General features: G+C 35.2%; 1 protein-coding gene across 5 annotated transcripts; it reads left to right on the top strand.

Annotated features, from left to right (window-relative positions):
- The first annotated feature begins 15,080 nt into the window (after nt 1–15,080).
- LOC145599132 (serine acetyltransferase 5-like) lies at nt 15,081–20,624 on the top strand. Of its 5 annotated transcripts, none has more exons than XM_081655552.1 (3): nt 15,081–15,239; nt 17,669–17,905; nt 19,417–20,624. In XM_081655552.1, exons 2-3 carry the CDS (start codon nt 17,771–17,773, stop codon nt 20,335–20,337), a joined length of 1,056 nt encoding a protein of 351 aa, XP_081511678.1. In that variant the 5' UTR covers nt 15,081–15,239; nt 17,669–17,770; the 3' UTR covers nt 20,338–20,624. The 5 variants fall into 5 exon arrangements, with proteins under 5 accessions (XP_081511678.1, XP_081511672.1, XP_081511693.1 ...); XM_081655546.1 differs by having other exon boundaries at nt 15,083–15,239; nt 19,414–20,624; XM_081655567.1 differs by lacking the exon at nt 17,669–17,905 and having other exon boundaries at nt 15,085–15,239.
- Nucleotides 20,625–22,183: the final 1,559 nt, after the last annotated feature.

Here is a 22,183-nt window from a genome sequence, read left to right as displayed (position 1 = left end):
GACAAAAAGAGAATGAAGGCTTTTACTTCTTTCTTTAATAAATGGAGGGAAACTTCCGCCAAGATGATTGAGGTCCCCACCGAAAAGGAGTCTGTGAGGATGTTTATCAAGAATCTCCAAGAAAAGTATTCAAAGCACTTAAGATATCAACACAACTTGAATACTTTCAAGGCCGTTTATGACATCGGAATTGAAATCGAAGACGACCTCGCAAAGCAAAAAGCTACTAACAATAGTAACCACGGTGGCTGGAAGGAAAGAAGAACGACAATCCTTCTTCTTTCGAAAACGCCCACTCTAGTAATAATGTTAGTACCTTTGACCATAATGGTGTCTTAGCCATGGACAATCAAGGATCTAAAAGGAAACCCAGGCGAGAGTTCACACCCATTGGAATGACCTACGATGCTGTTTTCGATCGTCTCTATGATCGAGGATTAATCAAACCTATTGGCCCTACTAAGGATCCAACGCCAGAAAATCGATCATCGAGATGGAATCCCAACTCTTATTGCAAGTACCATCGAGGACGCGGTCATACCACTGATGAATGCTACAGGTTTCAAAACCTCATTCAAGATCTCATAGAGGCAAATAAGATCCCATTGCCTCTAGCTAACGAGAAGACTGGGTGATGATGAGGCGAATGACGCAAGACAAGAGGCGAGCTTCAACAACAAGATTTCATGACCTCTTTTTCTATTTCTTTTTTATTTTTTCCTTTCCCCAATAAGTCTAGCATAGGCACCTTTTTATTCTCCTTAGATTTATTTTGTAGGATCATTATATATTTTCTTTTAATAAAATGAGCATTTATTTCCTTATATATGATCATTGCATTGCATTGCAAAAAAAAAAAAAAAAAAAAAAAAAAAAAAAAAAAAAAAATATGTCGAATTGAGCACAAGGTATACCAATGATTTAAGGCACCCCCTTGTAGCTACATTATATTACCTTTCACCCTTCAATTATACATCCTTTTTTGGAAAACCACTTTGAGCCTCGTCTAACGATATACCCTTCTTTTTTCAACCTACATCTACCTAACCTTGGGATGGGATGGTGTGCAACTTATGCATTTTTCAAAGAACAAAGCTTGAGTGATTTCAGAAGATCAAAATAAAAAATAATAATAATAAAAGTGTACAAAAGGGCAAGTGTTCCAATGTCTTTGATATGAAAATATCTTCGATAAGAACACGTCTCAGATTGCGTCTCTTATCGAGTGCTCGGTAGCGTGCCTGAGAAACATGAATGCCAAGTGAGTGATAGACCGCATGATCGGGATTGCCCACACTTATAAAAATAAAATAGATGCTAAAGCAAAAGATAAAAGAGAGCTAAAAAAGAGTAGAAACTCAAGCATTCAAAAGCAAGGTTGCACACCTTGGGGGCTTATCTAGGGTCTTGAGCCTTTATCCCCTTCTTCTATAACCTTTAGCCTAACCACGTTACAACCCTTAAAAAGACCTTTTTGAGGTATACACACTTGTGCGAGGTTCGGCTAGAGCTACGTTCGGCCTGATTCCTAACGGATACGTAGGCAACCTCACATCGAGGTGCGGCCGTAATAAACATGCATTCATATTCACATTCACACACTTACACCATGATCATATCAAGGGATCTCCAATGCTCATCCTTATTCACTTAGAGCTAGACTTGGGGGCTTGATCCCTACATCATTAGCTTACCTAGCCTAAGAGTCACCACCATTTGACTCTTTTCAATATATTTTTCCACACACTTAGCCCTTGCGGCCTAGCTTTAGTGTCACTTTCACACACCGCACACATACATGACCAAATATACTTCCCTTAGGAACCCTTTGTCATGAAATCTTAATACACCGTTGAAGTATGTATTGTCATATCAACATCATTCATCAATCATAATCATCATTGCATCGAAGTATGAAGTGCTTAGCCTCCGTGCCTAAGTTACCCAAATGCTTTCATCATTGAGTCAACAATTGAGATAGCCTAGGATGAATTAATCCTTGCACCTTGAGAGACAGTATCAAATGACATTTGACTAAGCCCATTCAACATGTACCTTCAAAAACTTCGCTTCTTTCTTTTTTTCGCGTCTTTCTTTTTCGGGAGAAAGTCGGTACCCTCCATAAAAATGACGGAAATTTTTTGCTTTTTTGCATTATTTCGAGTCGCACGATCACATTACAATGCACACACGAGTCATGTACACATTGAGTCATGTCGTGTCATATCACCTTGATTTGAGTCTAACACATGTGTCAAACACTTTGAGTAGAGTCAACCTCGAGTCAATCACAGCGACTCAAGATTATGCCTTGAGTCGTGTCAAGTCAATGAGTTAAGCAATGCTAAACCTTAGGTCAACCCTAAGATGATTAAAAAGATTGGCAAAGTTCTATAGTTAAAATAAATACAGGTGTAGCAGAATAGGGAAGACCCTACTCCAATTCTTGGCTCCAGAGATATTTCAACAACGACAGAGCTCGAAGCCTCTCAGAAAGGTGATTTCGATCTCATGCAGCGATTTCGGGTTCCTTGGTACGCTAGTTAGCCCCTATAAGAAATTTGACATGATCAAGTAGTCGGTTTGATTACAGTCTAAGTGATCGACCTGACGAAAGATCGTCTCACTTAGCTTAAGCGCCTAAAACACTGGCTCATTACAATCGGTTCAAAAGCAAGCACTTAAACGACAACATTTCCAAATATGGATTGTAGCACATTCTTATTAAACGACAAAGTTTTCCAAAAATTGGATTGTCACCCCCAATGGATTGTCGTGCATCTTCTTCAACGACAATTTTTCCAAGATTGGATTGTCATATCTGCCAAAGTTTCCAAGCGTGGATTGTCGTGCTCCTTCTTTGTTTAACAAGTTTTTCCATGTTCGGATTGTCATACATTCATAGATCGCTGGCAAGTTTTCCGAGATTGGATTGTCATACACCCTGTTCCCTATGGCAAAATTTCCCAAAGGATTGTCGTAGGACTCTATTCATCATAAATTTCGGCAAAGGTTCCTCAACGTGGATTGTCATTCATTTCAATAAGTGGCAAATTTTCCCGAAGTGGATTGTCGGTCGACTCTTTTTTGCAAATGTTCCAAGACGCGGATTGTCAATTGTGGCAATATTTTCCTAAAAGGATTGTCGCATAGCGTTGGCAAATTTCCAAGGTGGATTGCTTTCAAGAGTTATATTCCAAGATGTGGATTGTCGATCGTAGCAAAATTCTTATGACAGATTGTTACGAATCATTGGCAACTTTTCCCAAAAATTGAATTTTTGCAAATTTTCTGAGATATGGATTGTCGCTTCATCGTGGCAACATTTCCAAGGATGGATTGTTATGTGGCATTGACAACTTTCCCTAAATCAGATTGTCATACATCATACAAGATTTGTGTTGGCAACTATTCCCAAAGAAAAGAGGATTGTCATCACAACAAAAGCACCGACATACTGGTTCACAAGCAGCGAAGCGCCGACGTACTGGCATGGCAACATTAAGGATTAAAAAGCAGTGATCTTTTCGAAGACTATCACAGCAGAAATTCGAGTCAAATAAAAAAGAAGCTCTTTTTTCAGAGACGAGTGAACATCGAAACAGCAAGGTGGCGTTCCCTAGATTGTGGAAAGTTGTCACAAACAGCTGAGGATTGTTTCAAGAGAAGCAATCTTCGATGGTATTCCCTTGGATGTGGAATACTATCATAGCGGAGGAGGATAGTTTCAGGCGAAGCAATCTTCTAATTTGGAAGCAGTTACAGGCGTAGCGGTTTTCAAGCGGGATAGCATTCTCTAGCTTGCAGGAGGTCATCAAAGCAACAAGGAAGCAGCAAATCGGTTACTTTCAAAGACGTGTGCTCGACCGTGCAAGATACGCGTTTCTTAACTCTTTTATCTGTTTAACTAACGATAGTTTTGCAGGTATCGGCGTTACAAGAGTGATTTAGGATCGCAGAACGTTCTGAATCATTCTCCGTCCCTATCGATACTTTGACTTTTGTTTTCAAAACTTGCGTTTCTCCAAACTCAGTCAAAGTGGGGGCTTCTGTAGACACCCATTTGTGTCTCCCCAAAACCAAACCCAGTAATGAGTACCTTTCGCGTCGAATCATAATCGAATGAAGTGAAAGTGTGGAAAGTCTAGTGTTGCGGATAGTTTTATTTTCTTTTCCCTTAGCTTCTCTCTGTTTTTTAAAACTTATTTTAAGAAAATAGCCAATCCAGTTTGGTTGGTCCATGATATGGGTCCAATAATAGTGTAGTTGGATGGGGCTTGACAAGAGCTTTCCAACGATATATTATAAGCCCAATTCCGATGAATATTGAGGAAATTATGGCCAATTTACTAAACTGGGCCCGGTTTGGTTTTTATATGCGGCCCAATGATCTAGGGGAGGGCCTAATATGATTTATCATTCCTAATGCAATTAGGAATGGTTTTAGTCTTCTAGAATCTTCTAGAAGGTTCTTTTCATTCCTAATTCAATTAGCATTGATAAATTGACTTTTGACTTTTCAGAGTTTTAATCAAAATCAAATAGCATTTTCGAGGAAATTATATGATTTTATCCTCCAGTACGGTAAATTTATCTGATTTTCAAAAATGCGTTAAAATCAGGCTTGGCGCCTAACCCCAGGCCTTGGCGCCTGGAACCAGGCCTGGCGCCTGGCGCTAGCCATTGGCGCCTGTCGCTAGTGTTGGTGCCTTGCGCCAGCTAGCCCGGGTTGGCGCCAGCCCTGTTTTCTTCGCGTCAGACTCTGTTTTGTTTAATTTATCTTTTTGGCTGTTTTTCTCTATAAATATCGTATTAAAAACTCCGTTTTCATTCACCTACAATCAGTTTTCATTCGCAATCATTAATTCTCTAATTCTCTCTTAATCATTCACCAATTCTCATCAAGTTTCTAAATCATTCATCTTTTTCTAAATTTGCTTTTCACACACAAAATTCCGCATTCGCAAGATCTAGAAACACATAGTCATATTCGAAGTTGCCTTCGCCCTAGACGTGAAAGGTTTTTAATTTCTGAGGGTTTGGTCCCAAATCTCTCTTTCAATTATTGAATTTGATTGTTTTGTTTATTATTTTCCTTGAAGTTACTAACGTGTGTATTTTGTTATTAGAAAGAGGTACAAAGCATCAAAGTAAGTACTTTAATGATTTATTGATGTTATAATGTAGAAATCATGTTTAAATTGTTATTATGATATTCCTAGTATCATGTCTAGGGTAATTTTAATATTAAATATGATTGTTACGATGCTTCCTATGTTCTTCCTAATATTTATTTATGTTAGTATCATGTTAGGGTTAAAGATTTGATTTTTATTGCTTAGTGACATGCTAGGGTTTGCTATTAATCTTGTTAGTATCATGCCTAGGATCTTGTTATTATTATTATGCTTTAATATTAACATGAACATGATTATTGATTATTAGTATGATATGATTATTAATTATTATTCATGATATTTATTATTTATCATGTTGCTTGATTTTTATTTTTATTGCTTGATCACACCTTTTTATGCTTGTTTAAAGGGAATTTGTACTTGTAATCACGCTTAATAAAATAATTAATAATCTTGTTTAGGGTTAATTGTAATTATAATTCAAGTGATCGCCAATAATAGTTTATTTGTGCATTAAATTCAACCAACATAGGTTAAACAGGTTTAGGGTTAATCTATTGATTGCATGTTAATTAAAAAGCGCACATGAATACGATCAGAATAAAGTAGAGGCCTATTATTAGGGCAGTTTCAATCTCTTTTAGGTTGGATTTGTACCTTCATCCCCGAACCCTTATTTGGTTCTAGACCTTATGGAGTTGACGATCTCTTGGATCGTTAAGGGGTGTAACCTTCATCCTTTGAACGGTTTACAAGTTCCTAAAAAAACTTGTTGGCGACTCTTTTGCTCTATCTTCTTCCCTTTTGGACGCCACCGTACTTTAGTGTATGATCACAGTGGGGTTCGAGCTAGTGGGATTAAAGCTTGATATTATTCCCTACAAGTAGAAAGGAATTTTCTTGAAAATTTGCTCCTGAAAATGGGTTTTGCTGATAGATGGGTGAGGACTATAATGGATTGCGTAACTTCGGTTAGGTACTCCTTTGTGGTCAATGGAAATGTTTGTGGTTCAGTTACTCCTTCTAGGGGTCTCAGACAGGGGGATCCACTCTCCCCGTATCTTTTCATTCTTGTTGCGGATGCTTTTTTGGGTCTAATGCGGAAAGCTTTAGTGGAGGGCTCTCTTCATGGAGCCAGAGCTAGCCGGAAAGGGGCAGAAATATCTCATCTCCTCTTTGCAGATGACAGCCTTCTCTTTGCAAGAGCCAACCGAAGGGAGTGCTAAAAAATCGTCGAAATTCTCAACGTATACGAGCAAGCTTCCGAGCAGAAAATTAACTACGACAAATCGGAGGTTTCTTTTAGCAAAGGCGTCAGTAACACAATGCAAGAGGAATTGTTGAATATTCTAGCAATGCGTCAAGTTGATAATCATGAGAAGTACCTTGGGATCCCAACCATCATTGGAAAGTCAAAAAAGATGGTTTTTTCGACTCTGAAGGATAGAATAAGCAAGAAGTTGTCGGGATGGAACGAAAAATTGTTATCAAGGGCAGGAAAGGAGATTCTTCTCAAATCAGTAATCCAAGCTATTCCAACCTACATTATGGGGGTCTATAAAATTCCGGCAGGGGTAATAGATGACATTCATGCTATGATGGCTGGATTTTGGTGGGGTCAAGAAGATGATAAAAAACGAGTGCACTGGAAAAGCTGGAAAGATCTTTGTACTCCTAAGTGCCTTGGGGGGATGGGATTTAGAGATCTAAAAGTGTTCAATGATGCTCTTCTTGGTCGATAGGCTTGGAGACTCACTAGTAACCCGGGCTCTCTGCTTAACAAAGTCCTTAGTGCGAAGTACTATCCGGGAAAGGGCTTCCTTGATGCTCATCTCGGATTGGGAGGAAATTATTCTTGGCGTAGCATATGGTCTTCGAAGGGGCTTTTCAAAGAAGGGTTACTATGGAGAATTGGTAACGGATCATCTGTCAACATCTGGAATGACCCGTGGGTTGATAATGGTGAAAGCCGATTTATTAACTCTCCAATTTCTGATGAAGTCCAATTGGTGGAAGAGTTGATTGACCACGAATCTGGAGAGTGGGATGTGCAGCGCGTTGAAAGTATTTTTAATGATGAGGATGTTCGCAGCATCTTGGCTATCCCCTTGAGCTCTAATGCAGGGCCCGACAATATATATTGGGCATTCTCACATGATGGTTGCTATTCGGTTAAAACAACGTACATGCTTGGTAAGTCCTGTAACTTTGAGCTCTTTCACAAATCTTGGGTGGATATTTGGAAATTGGACGTCATCCCGAAGGTGAGACACTTTTTATGGCGAGTGTGTACAGGGACGCTGCCTGTGAGGGCCTATCTGAAACACGGGCATATGACTGATTATGCGGACTGCCCTTGGTGCTCAGGTACTCCAGAAACTGCCCAGCACGCTCTCTTCGATTGCCCCAAAGTTAGAAACCTATGGCTGGAATACAACTGCCCTGAAATGTCTCTCTGGCCAAATGGTATGAACTTCCTTGAATTATTTGAGTCTTGGAGTAAGCTAGACGCAAAAATGGTATGCAGAGGTGCCATCCTATTGTGGAATATTTGGATTCGAAGGAATGAAATGATTTTCAATGGCAAAGAAGTATACCATCCCATTATTGTTGAGAAGGTTTTTCGCCTTGCTGCAGATTATAACACATACTCTAAGAAAATATATGGGTGCATCAATAAGAGCTCTAATCGAAGTTCGAAGGTCTGGACCGCGCCACCTGAAGGCACAACTAAGCTGAACTGTGACGCGTGTCTCAGCGTGGAAGGTTGGGTCGGTCTAGGAGTCGTTGCTAGAGACTGGAAGGAGGACGTTCTCTTTGCTGCCACGCGCCGTTTCAGAGCCCATTGGCCACCAGTTATCGCTGAAGGGAAGGCAGTCAGGTGGGCAATCAATCTTGGAAGGAGCCACGGTTTGATGGACATTGTGATGGAGTCTGACAGCCAGATACTTGTCAATAAACTAAGTAGAGCTGTGACATTTTATACTGACCTTGATGCAGTGCTAGATGATATTATTTCTTCTTGTTTTTCCTTTAATTCCGTTAATTGGTGTCATGTAAAACGGGATGGCAATGTAGTCTCTCATCATTTAGCCCGTTTAACACCTTTTGGTAATGAACAAATATGGGAGAACCATTGCCCTTGTGAGGTTTCTCCGTATGTACTTATGGATAAATTATCAATATAATCACCTTTAATGGGTCTTCAAAAAAAAAAAAAAAAAAAAAAAAAAAAAAAAAAAAAAACCTAAGTGTAAACCCAGTCTTCCAATCTCGATTGAAACACCTTGGTGTTGACTATCATTTTATTCGTGAACGGGTTCAAGCTGGAATTCTACGAGTTACAACAGTGGCTAATGATGACCAACTAGCCGACGCCTTGACTAAGCCACTTCCTCGACTTCGATTTCGAATGTTACTTGCCAAGATTGGACTTTTTCTTCGGCCGTCCATCTTGCGGGAGCATGATAACGATGATCAAGTCAAAAGTAGTTAGAGAAGAAATCTTCTCTTAATTATCATTTGTGCATATTCACTAATATCTATCTTATTTAATAGCTTGTATGTATATCCTCTTAGCTTGTTATTATCTTTTGTAAACCTAGGTTACAATACTTCTTAGGTGTATAAATACACATTAAACATAATAAGAATATTATCAACTTCTCACATACTCTATTATCTTATAGACGACCCAAAAAAATGAACTTATTATGTCCATAATAGTCCTTAATATATATAGTAATTGCACTTGTGGAACACATCAATCCTTCAATATTTACTAACCAAACTCCATACATAAATAGACAAATGTTGGAAAAAAAAACTGACCATGTCAATATTTTGATATGAAAGGAATTTAAAGATTTTCCAAATCTAATTTAAAGCGAAAAGGGTACACATAGACATAGTCTATGTGTACCCCACATAGACAAATGTTTTTATTGGCTGATGAGCTTGGCCCACTTGGTCCCACCCCAATAGTTTTGAAAATTTCATTCTGAAAAATTTTGAAAAGAAAATTTTGAAATTCAAATTCTAAATTTGAAAATAATTGTACTTTTGGGATGAATATTTGCGAGTAGAGACTTAGGATGGCCGACGACGGTGGCTTAAGGGTGAGGATCGAAGACGGTGGGTTTAAGGCGAGGGTCAACGACGGCGGCTTGCTTTAAGGCGATGGTCAACAACGGTGGGTTTAAGGTGAATAAGGTGGCTTCAAGGAGAACGACGGTGTGTTTAAGGCGAGGGTGGACGATGGTGACTTAAAGACGACAGTGGCTATAAGGTCAGTAAGGTGGTTGAGAGTAAAAGAAGGGACGATGGTTCGATGTAATGAAAAATTGATGTGGTTTAGAGTATGAATTGATGTTCGGCGAAATCATACACTGATGTGGTACATAAGATGGTGTAGAACAACGGAGGGTGAAATAAAAGGTGCCGGTGAGCAAGCGAAAGAAACGACGGTGACCTAGTGTATTGTTGTAGTATTGAAATTGTTTAGAAAAATTATGTAATGCATCATTTGTGTTATTTTAGTATAAAAATATATTGTTTTAGGAGTATATGTAATATATTTGTATAAAAAAGAAGAATGTTTTATTTTAAAAATTCATATCAAATTCTTAGTTGTAGTTATGGATATAAATGACAAAAAATGTTATGATGTATGTTGGTCAATTTTGTTAATTTAATTGTTAGACTAGTTGTATAATATGTGATTTTGAACTTGAGAATGAAAAGAGTTTGTGAATGTAGATTACAATTAGTGAATTTAGAAAAGTTAATTATTGTAGATCTGTTAGATGATGAATTGTGTTTTAGTATAGAATTGAAAACATTTGAGAAGAAAATGGTGGGTATGTGATCGTTGTTGAATTGGTGATATGAGTTGATGGTAGACATATAAATGAAGTGTTACCATTATGCTGGTTTCAAAATAGGTGTAATTATTACGAAAAATTGAATAGTGTAATGTAAATTAGAATTTGGACATGTATATTTGGTGAAAAGTTATATAGTACCTACAAGAGTACAAGGTGTGGAATGAATTGAATTGATTTGTGGGTTATTAGGCCTAATTAAAAGGTTAGTTATTATATTTGTGGGTTAGTGTCTGTTCTCATCAGATTAATTAGAGTTTAGTTCATAAGAGTTCAGTTTATGTCTAATGATATTGCTAATGATATAAAGCCACATTTCATACTTTTAAGCTTTTATGATAATAATAATAATAATAATAAAAATAATAATAATAATAATAATAATAATAATAATAATAATAATAATAATAATAATAATAATAATAATAATAATAATAATAATAATAATAATAATAATGACTATTAAACTTTTATTCCATATTTCACTTTATGACAATTATACCATATTTCATTATTTGACGAGGTAGGAGTTAAAAACTTAAAATATGATCAAGTTAGTTTTTAACTAAAGACAGGTCAAATTGTTTGGTTTTTTTTTATTTGTTACTAATTTATTTTTTTATTTCGAGAATTTTTTAAAAAGAGTTTTGTGTTCATGTGTCATTTTAATATTTGATTTTTTTTTTTTAATTATGTAGTATATGTTTTTTAAATGTTTTGGGGTTCCAACTCTTTCAAATGGATGTTCCAATACAATTATTATTATTATTTTTTTTGTATATATATTTTTTTTGTTGGTAGTTTATATATGAAAGGGGAAAGTCGTTGGATAGTTGGAAAAAAAAAATCGGGCTTAAAGTAATGGGTCGAAATTCGGTTTGTAATTTGTCTTTTTGTTTTTATAACCCCAAACTGAATCCAATATGTAATCTGAACTTAGGGTGTGTTCTATTCACCTCAATTTGTCTATTCTTAATTTCTCTTAACTTATCTGAAGTTACATGAACTTATCTGAACTTATTAGACGTTATTCAAAGTTATTTTAGATGTAATTTTACTTTAGTAACTCTTATATCTAAACTTATTAAACTTGTACCGACTAATGTGAACTTGTTACACCTAAAATAAGTGAAAATAAGGTATACTAAACATACCCGTAACTGAATTTATCTAAACTTGTTACACCTGAAATACGTGGAAAAGAAGGTGAACAAAATAGATCTTAAGCTTAGATAAGTTCTCTAAAGTTTAGATATGATAGTTTATTATTTTAGGAAAAATGAGTTTTGATAAGGGTTATCCATCCTTTTTACTAGACTCTATTAAACTCAGTAGAGGAAGCCGGTGCGATGTATGGTTTGTTTGAGTTCTTTTTATCATTCATTTTTGTTTATGTGCTAAAATTTGTTACATATTAAGATAAAATTCCTAATATGAAACGATAATATTATATATTTAATTAGTTTATACTTAAAAATCTCATTTGTCAATTTCCCTTAACTTAAAGAAATAAATAATCTCTTATTTGTTTGGCTACAACAAAAATTTATAATCCTACATGGCGCACTAAGAAAATAAAATCCTACGTAGAGGTGTTAATTCGGTTAACCGGATGGAGTTTGGGTCGGGTCTACTCGAGTCGGGTATGTTCGTATCGGATATATTTGGGTCAATATTATTCTTTTAACTCGGATCGGGTCGGGCCGGATCAAACTCGGATCATGGTAAATCGATTCCGGGTAAGATATGAGTCTGATCAACTCTAGATCGGTTCACTTTCGGTTCGTATTCAAAAGGGCTTTTACCGGGTTTTTTCGTGTCGATTGGATTTATGTTAGGTTGATTTCGGTTCGGATGATTTCGATTCGGTCAAGTTTGGTTTGATTAAGATAAGGTTGATATGTACCCTTGATTCATCATTAGTGTTCAATTTCAATTCAATTCCTTTTTGTGCTTGGCTTGATTTTGGTCGAGTTGACCAAATTCATATCCGAATAAGGTTCCTTTTAAACTAAAGTTATTATTGAGTTTTTACCTTATTATTGGGTTTATATGAAGTCGTATCATATAAGTGAAACGATAAAAAATATAATGAGCTAGTGATATATTGACAAATGATAGTTACATATAGTGGTATATAGTATACATATAAGAATGTCATCTTTTTAAGGTTATTATAAATCTTGAATTGTACAATCTTCAATTTCATCTTTTAGATGAGACAAATGTAAAGCTTAGAAAGTAATTTTATACAATTGGTATATACATGAAGTAAACTTGTTACTCTGGAATATTTTTTTTGTAGTAAAATAAGTTAACTTATTAGTAATTAGTTAATATAGTAGTATAAGAACTAAAATAAAAAAGTCGATAATTAATTGTGATCGGGTTTTTCGGATCGGGTAAAAATCAAATTGAGTTAAAATCGGGTCATGTTTATCAGTTCGGGTCAAAACAGATCGGATTTGATCAGTTATTTTTCGGGTCAACTTCGGATCGAGTTGTACTCGGGTCGGGTTAAATCGGTTTGATTTAAGTTAAGGTCGGGTCAAATCGGATTCGTGTTGTGCTCAGTTTGGATCAAATCGGTGCCGGGTTAAGTTCAGATCGGGTCAAGTTCGGATTCGGGTCGAGTTCGGTTCGGTTACTGATCGGGTTTGGGTGTTGATTTTATCGGATCAAATTGGATCGGTTACAGTTCGAAACCGATAATTATTTTTGGGTCGGTTCGGTTTTGACACCTCTAATCCTACATCGTGGGTCTCTAAAATGAAATCCTACATTAGATTGGAATTTATAACACCTAATTTAGCTTTATTGGACCTTATTAAAGACCTTTTAGAAGTTATGAGACATTATATAACTTATTGGAATTTGTTAGGTGTTATTTATGTTATCATAACCTATTGGACTATATTGAAGTTATACCACTTTATTTATACTTGTTAGAGCTTATTAAAGTTATTGAAATTTATTAGACGTGAAAAAACTTATGTAATTATAGCTAATTTAATTTCCATGTTTAGTTAACAAATATCTTCCAAATTATTTTATTTGATATATATTATACCTTTCATATTAGGTAATTCTTAATTTTCAAAAATGATTACATACAAAATCAACAATATAATATATAAACAGACACCATAAATGACACGTGTCAATTCCTAGTGTGGTATTTTCCGTCCAAAAAAACCCTTCTCTTTTTTGCTAACATTTTTTTTGAAAAATTTGGTACTCCATATAATATAACTATCATAGTATTATTTGAAATATTTTATACGAACTTTTTGTACTGACTCCGTTTTTACATACTTGTTCCACTTTCCTTTTGCGGCGTTTTTAAATACTTGCTCCATTTTCTTATGTGGAAAGCTTTTATAATATGTAATTCATTTTTCTCAACTAGTAGGACCCAATTTTATTACTTTTAAATTATCTCTCCTTCAATTTACCTTCCACTAACCCCACTACCTCTGTATTTTAATACTTTCTCCAAATTCTCCTAAAACTCCGCGCATGGAGAAATGGAGCAAGTATTTAAAAACGGAGGGAGTAGTAGATATATTGCTTTTATTTAATTGTAGTACAAATGTTATTATTGCAACCCAAATCATCAAAATATATATATTAAACGAGCATCAACAAACACTTTGCACCCTATGACGTTTGACCCTTTGCTTTGTTTATACCCCCCATTTTACATTTAAATCTTAATCGTTGCATCATATGGTACATTGTCTCATACTTCCCTACCCCTGTTCGAGTAACACTTTCGTCCTTGTACTCATCCATTAGTTTGCTAGTTTCAGTGAAGAACATGAAACCCTTTTTGAAAGCATAGTCGTGGCAAAACTGGGCATACTCTTCTCCTGATACAAAGGTCATTCCAACTTCTGGGTCATTTGCTATTCCCCGATCCTCTTCTTCACAGTCCTCAAACACCTCGTTTAGATCAATGTTTCTTTCTGAATTGCCCTCCACATTTGCCATTACACTACAACCCAACCCTGCACAGCACAATTAAACTCATAAATAATTCCCCACCACAATTAAATAATATACATGTAATAATACATAATCATACCACTATAATTATATTCATACTAAAAAAAATAATTTCACACAAAGATTGTTTAAAATCAATTTTATAAACTCACGATAAAGGTACATTATACATTATTAACTACAAATCAATAACTTCCATATTTTTTCATAATTTAAACCATGGATTGGAATTAAATAGCAAAACTATAATCATATCTATCTTCTTCAACCCAATTATATTTCCTTATAAACAACTTTTTCATCAAATATAACATATTACCTTATTACTCACTATAACTATGTCAAATCAAGAGAAAAACTTTCAATTAAAAATACTTACTGTCAATGCCCCCAATAAAGTTTTGAGCTTCTTACTTCAGCTTCGATTCAACAAATGACTTGAACTTCATTCGCCAATACCGTAGAAATTGTTTCTAAAACTATATTAACATACCTTGGTGGACTAAGTAATCGTACGCTGAGAAAGAAGAATACCCACTTCTGGTCGAATAATTGAAATTTTTGAGTAACATTTTTTAGCAAAATGGCACCATCTAAAACTATATTAACATACCTTGCTCGACTAAGTAATCGTACGCTTAGAAAGGAGAATACCCTCTTCTGGTCGAATAATCGAAATTTTTGAGTATTATTTTTTAGCAAAATGGCGCCATAATTTCATCCTTACCGCTGCTCTCTTCTTAGGCGGGAATCTCACTCATTTTTACCGCTCAATTATCCTGCTCAACTCTCTTTCTTTCTTTTTTTACAAAAATGACGTGTTACCATTTCATTGGCTGTCTATGTGGGGCTACACATAGACAAAAGTCTATGTGTATCACCTCCCAATTTAAAGGGACACCACCCGATTTTATAATTGGATTTGTGAAAAGTGTTACATTAAAAAAAGAAGGGAGGAAAAAACAGAAAAGAAGAAGAAGAAGAAGAAGAAGAAGAAGAAGAAAAAAAAAAAAAAAAAAAAAAAAAAAAAAAAAAAAAAAAAAAAACATGCCATGCGTGCCACCAGTTTTACTTCTAAATATTCATTTTTCATTTGTCTTTTCTGCCCCTTTCGGAGTTTTTCACTTATACGCTGCACCCTCTCTCCCTTTATCTATTCTCCATTGAAGCAGCTTCACGCTTTCTCTTCTCCATTGAAGAATATTCTGTGGTAAGATTCGTTTATCTTTCTTTTATAATCGAATATCAATTTCAATCTAGGGTTTATCGTTGATTTAATTATTAGTATAGTCAATTGAAGGGTTCATCTTAGCTGGATTATTAAATTATTGATTATAATTACTCAAATTATGAAAGATTATAGTGAGCAATTTTGTTGATTATTGCAAGCGAGACGAATTATATTTGATTTTGGAACCTAATTTGATGATTTAAGTCAAATTTGGTTGGCTGCTAATGTGTTGCTTTGTTTATAACCCTTCAATGTTTGGATGGAAGATGAAATTGAATTTTTTTTCTCTCACTAATCTCAGGGCATTACCCCTCATGTCCCAGCTTAGTGCTGGGTTCGAATACGATTAAATTTGAAATTAAACTACATTTTGATTGTTATCATTATTCATTGACAAGAATTAGTTCATTAGTTGATATAAATCAATTGAATAAATAAAATGGTTGATGGTTTACATTGTTATCATTTTGTATTTCACAAAATTTGATAATTCAATCTAGTTAAGCATTTATACGTATATGATTTACATTTCAGAATTGAAAGGAATTATAAGAGGATTTGTTATTTGAAATGTTAAAATCTTGTTACCTAGAAAATTCCTTGTTTTAATCCTCCTCCACTTCAAGAGAAATTTGAAAATCCATTTCCACTCCTAATAAGTGAGCAAAATATTCCTCCAAATCTAGCAAGTCAACAATATTTCTCTCCATAACACAATTTATTTTTAGTTTATTTGAAAGTTAATTAGGTTTTGTGTTTATTTAGTACGTGGTGTTGGTACCCTACCATTGCTAAATTCTTGGATTCACTACTGATTTCAACCTTATTTTCCTAATGTACTTCATCTTTCTAGTTTGTATTGTTTTCTGGATTTATTTTTGTTGATTTTATTATTTTAGTCTAATGTGGGGATGGTGGCTTATGCTTGATATGATATTTTTAATGTTGGATTCTTGTTTTTAAATTCTTGTATATTCTATTAGGTTTTTGTTGACATTGTTTTGTTGGTGTTTTATGTCTAATTAGTCTATGATTAAAGGGTGATTTGTCGTATTATATTTGACCTGTATATTTGTTTTTGGTTGAAAAATTTATGATACAAGAGTTTTTGTAGATCTTACAAGCATGACCAAATTGTGTACTATGATTTTGGCTTTGATTTTAAGTTTGAATGTGTTTTTAATGTTCATGGCTCTATTAAATTTATATTAACTTACTGAAGAATTTCGAAAGGAAAGCTTGTTGAATTGATTTGAATATCTTCAGTTTGGTAATAATTAATGTATTTTGTATTAGTTGGATACGTGTTACTTTGGTGTTATTCCCTTGTAAGTAAAGAATTTAATGCTACCCTGTTGTGGAAATATTATATCCGTCCTTGATATTATAGGATTAGAAGTCTTCGACCAACATTTTTGTGATAAAATAAGAAAATAATTTTATGGGACAAAGCAATGTCAAGATGCATACTTTGAAATCTATCTCTTCTTTTCATCTTTGGTACCAATTATCTTTAATTTGGCTGTAACCTTGATGCTTCCTATGATTAATAAATTAGTACTAGTATATAGTAAGGCTGAAATGTTAGAATGTTTAATGGTATTTTTTTTGAATTATCTGAATGGTCCCCCCCCCCCCCCCCCCCAACCGTGTCATAAAATTAATGTAACTTACATACTTGATAGTATTCTAAAGATACCTTACTGCTTTCTTTGAATCTATGTTTGAAAGATTTTCTGTAATCATAAGGGTAATAGGAGTTCTTACAAGACAACCCCTAGAGGCTAGAGCCTAAACTAGTTACATGGCCATGTAGGGACTTATACACTGTTAGTGGCACTTTCTAATTAACTTTTAAAGAGTGTTAAAAAAGAACAAAATTAATGTCAAATATTGCTATAAATTTTTGAAAAGTAGAAGGATCAATGATGTCAAACTTGTATTTCCTGCACAGTTAACGAAAAAAATGTTGTATGATATAGAGCTTGAGAACGACTTAATATGTTTTCAAGATGGAGGGAGCAACTTTGAGTGAGAGAAGAAATTCTGAATGTTTCCCATACAAACACAAATAATGACTGACAAACACACAAAGTGACATTTAGTGTTTTCAAAAAACAAATAAAAATTAAAAAATTAAAAAAGTTGACATTTAGTGGATTTTCTCTAATCATCCATTATTGGGGCATATCATTGTACATGACAAAGAATTTCATTGATGTGTTTATGCGATTGTTTTGTTTTTTTTTTTTTACTAACATGTAATTAAAGATAACAATCGTCAAGTTTCCCTTTGGAGACCGGTAAAAAGAAAATTTTAGCTGAAATCGAAGCACCTCATGTTAGTTAGGCTTAGATGATCCTGTCGAACTCTTGCCCACTTTATCTCAACACCAATTCTTATTTAGGTTGCTTGGAAATTTGGATATTGGAGAAGCATCCCCTTAAGAAGAAACCTAGGATCTTTTGAGAAAAACTTCTCTCACCATTTCACAGTGTCATCTAGACAGATGTTGGCGGTTTCATATGCCATTCCGTCTATCTGCATTAACAGATTTTACGTCCAAGATTTTTCAAGTGATCTCCAACCGGCCTATCACCACCTTAAATACAAGAAGAGATTCAGGTGCTGCTCCACCAATCAGGTTCCTTGTAATCTCTCTTGTAGTTAGGTTAGGGTTTTCCTATTCTGATTACATTTGTTCATTAAATGTTAAAAATCTGCGTGTACTTTAATAAGCTGAAACCTATGGATTCAATCAGTTTATAATATTAAAATCTTAGAATGTTATTGAAACGCTTGTGGTTTACTTGTTTGAAAATTATATCTGTAGCGTCATATCACATGCCATCAACAATAATACCTCGTGCTCATTGTGTGCTTATAATCTTTGAGAATCATTCTAGTGATAGGATGCAGAAAGTACAATTTGAATAAGACAACAGTTAATGTTTTATTTCAAACTATATGTTAATTATGAGGTGAATTTCCATTTAGTTTAATGATACTTTTAATGTTTTATAAGTTTCACATTAGCATTAATAACATTCTGTAAATTTAATTTTTAGTCTAAGCCTCTTCCCTTACTGATTGATATTGGTCCCTTACAAAATGTGTATAATATGTTTTGCTCATGATGTGTCTTGGTCTTCTCATAATAGTGAAATTTCACTACTCCATTTCGATACAAAAGGAATAGTGAAAATTTATTTTTTCCGAACAAGGAATGTATGCCTTTAAGCTGCTCCTCACCAAAAATCTCGTCATCTAGGCCAAACACAGAACATAGCCCATGTTGCCTTAAGCCACCTTGTATGAAATAGTTAAAGGACAGATCATCACAAGAACTATGATTGATTACTATGGTTATTAGAGTCTAAGATAGTTTTGAATTCAGATTGTTAAGCTAAGACAAGATCTCATGTATATAACTCCTTTGGAAAATGACATTTAAGTTTTTTATTTTTGGGTGAAATCATGGATTGATTGTCCTTCTCGCTCTCTTAGCTTGGACTTTTAGTGGTTTTTCCAAGAGATTGTTTCCAGCCTCGAGACTGACACCGTATTAGATAGAGATATGATCAAGTTGATATGCTGGTGCAAATACCACTGGTGTAAAAATCAAGTAAGATAGTTTTTGCCAATTCAACATAAAGTTGGTACTTGGTCACGGATAAAGAAACTGTGTGAAGAGCAAATAAAGATAGGAAACTTTAGGTTTTCAACCACTGAGGGGATTGGCAGATTAATACTTAATCTATAATCCTCAAAAAATTTCACAACTAGTGTCTTTATTTTTACATTTTTCGCAACACTCCACAATATTTCCTGATTTATTAATTGTGACTTTGTGGGTGTTATTTTTCTTAACTTGTACCTTCAAAGTACCATTTTGTTATTTGAGAGAACCTTTTATCAACTGATAAAAGAATGTTGTTTTGCTTTAAGAAGTAATAATATGTTAGGTCAATGTCTGTGTAATGCATGCATGGATGTTGTATTATGTTATAAGCCAACTATAAATTTTGGACCTTGGCACTTTAAGTATAATTTGAAAATCATTTTGCGACTAAGGCTCTGTTGTTGTATTTGAAAATTTACAGTTTTTTAATGTTAGTTTTGTTTCTGACAATTTTTGTTCAAAACTCTCAGCAGCAAAATTGCAGTTTAGGTTCTGCCACCCATCTTCCTACAATGCCAGGAGGGGAATTCAATGTGTCTCCATCAGTGCCTCAGCTGCCAGCAGAGTCCAATGGAAATGGCGAGGCTTGGTTGTGGGCTCAGATCAAGGCTGAAGCCCGTCGTGATGCTGATTCTGAGCCTGCACTTGCTTCCTACCTCTACTCCACAATCCTTTCTCACTCCTCTCTTGAACGATCGCTTTCCTTTCACCTGGGCAATAAGCTCTGCTCCTCAACTTTGCTGTCAACCCTCCTATATGATCTCTTCCTTAACATCTTATCTTCTGATTCTTCACTGCTTGCCGCTGTTGTTGCTGATTTACGTGCTGCCAGAGTCCGTGACCCGGCTTGTGTCTCCTTTTCTCACTGCCTTCTCAACTACAAGGGCTTCTTAGCATGTCAATCTCACCGTGTGGCCCACAAGCTCTGGAATCAGGATAGACGCCCCCTTGCTCTTGCCCTTCACTCCAGAATATCCGATGTCTTTGCTGTTGACATCCACCCTGCTGCTAGAATTGGAAAGGGGATCCTCTTCGATCATGCCACTGGGGTAGTTATTGGAGAGACAGCAACAATTGGTGACAACTGTTCGATTTTACACCATGTAACTCTTGGGGGAACGGGAAAAGCTGGAGGTGATCGTCACCCCAAGGTTGGGGATGGAGTTTTAATAGGTGCTGGGGCAACAATCTTGGGTAATGTGAGGATTGGTGATGGGGCAAAGATAGGGGCAGGATCAGTGGTGCTGATTGATGTTCCTCCGAGAACAACAGCAGTGGGGAACCCGGCAAGATTAGTCGGAGGGAAAGAGAAACCGTCACAGAATGCAGATGTGCCAGGAGAGTCTATGGATCATACCTCATTTATTTCAGAGTGGTCAGATTATATCATATGATAGATAGATTGTTATAATTCATCTATGTACAAATTCTTGTAATCTTGTTTACTCCTCCCCTGTAGGCTGTAGTAATGTCCTTAGTTTTAAAAAGTTATACCATTTTGAATTATTACATTTAAATTTATAACTAATCTACTCCCTCCGTGTTTTAATAAGTGTTACAACTTGACCGACATATAGTTTTAGGCAATTTAATTTATTGTACTTTTATAAAATAAGATGTAAGTGGGGTACTTGGAGGTATTAAAAAACTAGTTTTGTTCCCGTGCAATGCATGGATTTATAAAGTTTGATATAATAATAGTCAATTTGAAATGTAATTAATTGAAATTAAATGACCTATGTAACACTTTTTATTTGGTTATTTATTTATTTATATTTTTTTAAAAAAATTTGAATTTGATAAAGTTTATCGAACGATTTCCCTAGAAATTGTTTAAATCAAAATTAATTCCTACTTTGGGTCGTTTTAAAAACAAATTCCCTGTACAATGTCCACGTAGGATCGGGTTTTACCTTGCATGTTGGTTCAATGTAGAACCGCAATTGGTGTTGGCGGTTGTATTTGTTAAACCAACATCAGTGTTAGCGGTTCTTACTACAAATTTTTTGAGTTTTTTCACTTTATGACAGGCCCACCTCCCAGTATCCACTGATATAATATAGGAATTCCAAACCTGAAAAGCTATTAACCAATAAAAAAATAAGATAAGGAATTGGGATATATAAGGCATAATGCCATTAGTAGCCAACTGTACCATGCAATACACCTTGACAAAATTCTCAAAAGTAGACCAATTAAGAAATCAAATTTCGTACTAAATAAAACATCAAATTCAACTATTCAAAATTCCAAATGGTTTTCTTCAAAATAAAATAAGGTTTCATAATTTTACATCAAAATATGAACCAAAGCAAAATTAACACATCACGTACAATATAATGTTGATTCTAGTAGCTAACAACTAAGAAGTACGCCTTTTCTTCAACTGATGTGCTGATGATCGTAACGCAGGCTCATCCACCTCTGTAAAGGACTCTAAAACAAAAGATGTGGATGTCCGAGGGCGTCTCTGGTAGGTCAATGGTGGTAAGGGGGATAATCCTAACGGAGAACTACACTCGTTGGTTAAAGGTAATGAAGATGGGCTCGGGAAACTAAGTGGTGAGGAAGGAAGATGAAGAGTAGTAGTATGAGATCGAGGAGAAGCATGAGCATAATATTGAGAAGGAAGAGGAGTTAGAGATCGGGGAGGAGTGGGAGTAGAAGAAGTTGGAGGTCGAGGGTAATTAGGGATGTCCCATGGTCGTCTAGGATCTAGGATACTTGACGAGGAGATTGACTGAGTTGCAAGACCTAAATCATGGAGCATGTATGCTTTGTCAACTGCATGTAAGGTCTCAATGCAAGAATTTGCTAAGATTTTTAAGGTATGCAATGCCAACTCCAGTGCTTTTTCATCAGGCAGTTCAGAAGTAGTCTCTGTAGCATGAGTGCACTTCCTTACCACTTCGGCTATCGCTTCAGACTAGCAAATAAAAGTAATTAGCTTGTCCATTCTTATAATTTATGATTAAAAAAAAAAAGACAGATTAACTACACAACTGTAAACCATACCAGAACAAATTCATTAGAGGCGGGTTGATATTGAGTTGAAGGACGCTCTCGGTTTGGCGGAGTGATAATGAGCCTTGAAATTGTCCGATACCATGATAAATAGGCATGTAGTGATGCTGATGTTGTTTGACCCCTAGGCAAAGTGCCACTTACAACTTTATCTTCCCGCTTATTCCATTCTTCCAAGTATTTAGTATGTATCCTCTCATAACTCTTGTTCTTTAC

Source organism: Chenopodium album, chromosome 2 (assembly GCF_948465745.1).
Source record: "Chenopodium album chromosome 2, dcCheAlbu1.1, whole genome shotgun sequence".
In the NCBI taxonomy this organism is placed as follows: domain Eukaryota; kingdom Viridiplantae; phylum Streptophyta; class Magnoliopsida; order Caryophyllales; family Amaranthaceae; genus Chenopodium; species Chenopodium album.
This window is presented reverse-complemented; position numbering and strand designations above follow the sequence as displayed.

What these genes read in the sequence shown, in the direction of transcription:
- LOC145599132 (XM_081655546.1), top strand. Translation starts at nt 17,771, where the DNA reads ATGTTGGCGGTTTCATATGCCATTCCGTCTATCTGCATTAACAGATTT. An exon ending in GGTGCTGCTCCACCAATCAG is followed by an intron (nt 17,906 to 19,413) that starts GTTCCTTGTAAT and finishes CAAAACTCTCAG; the next exon opens with CAGCAAAATTGCAGTTTAGG.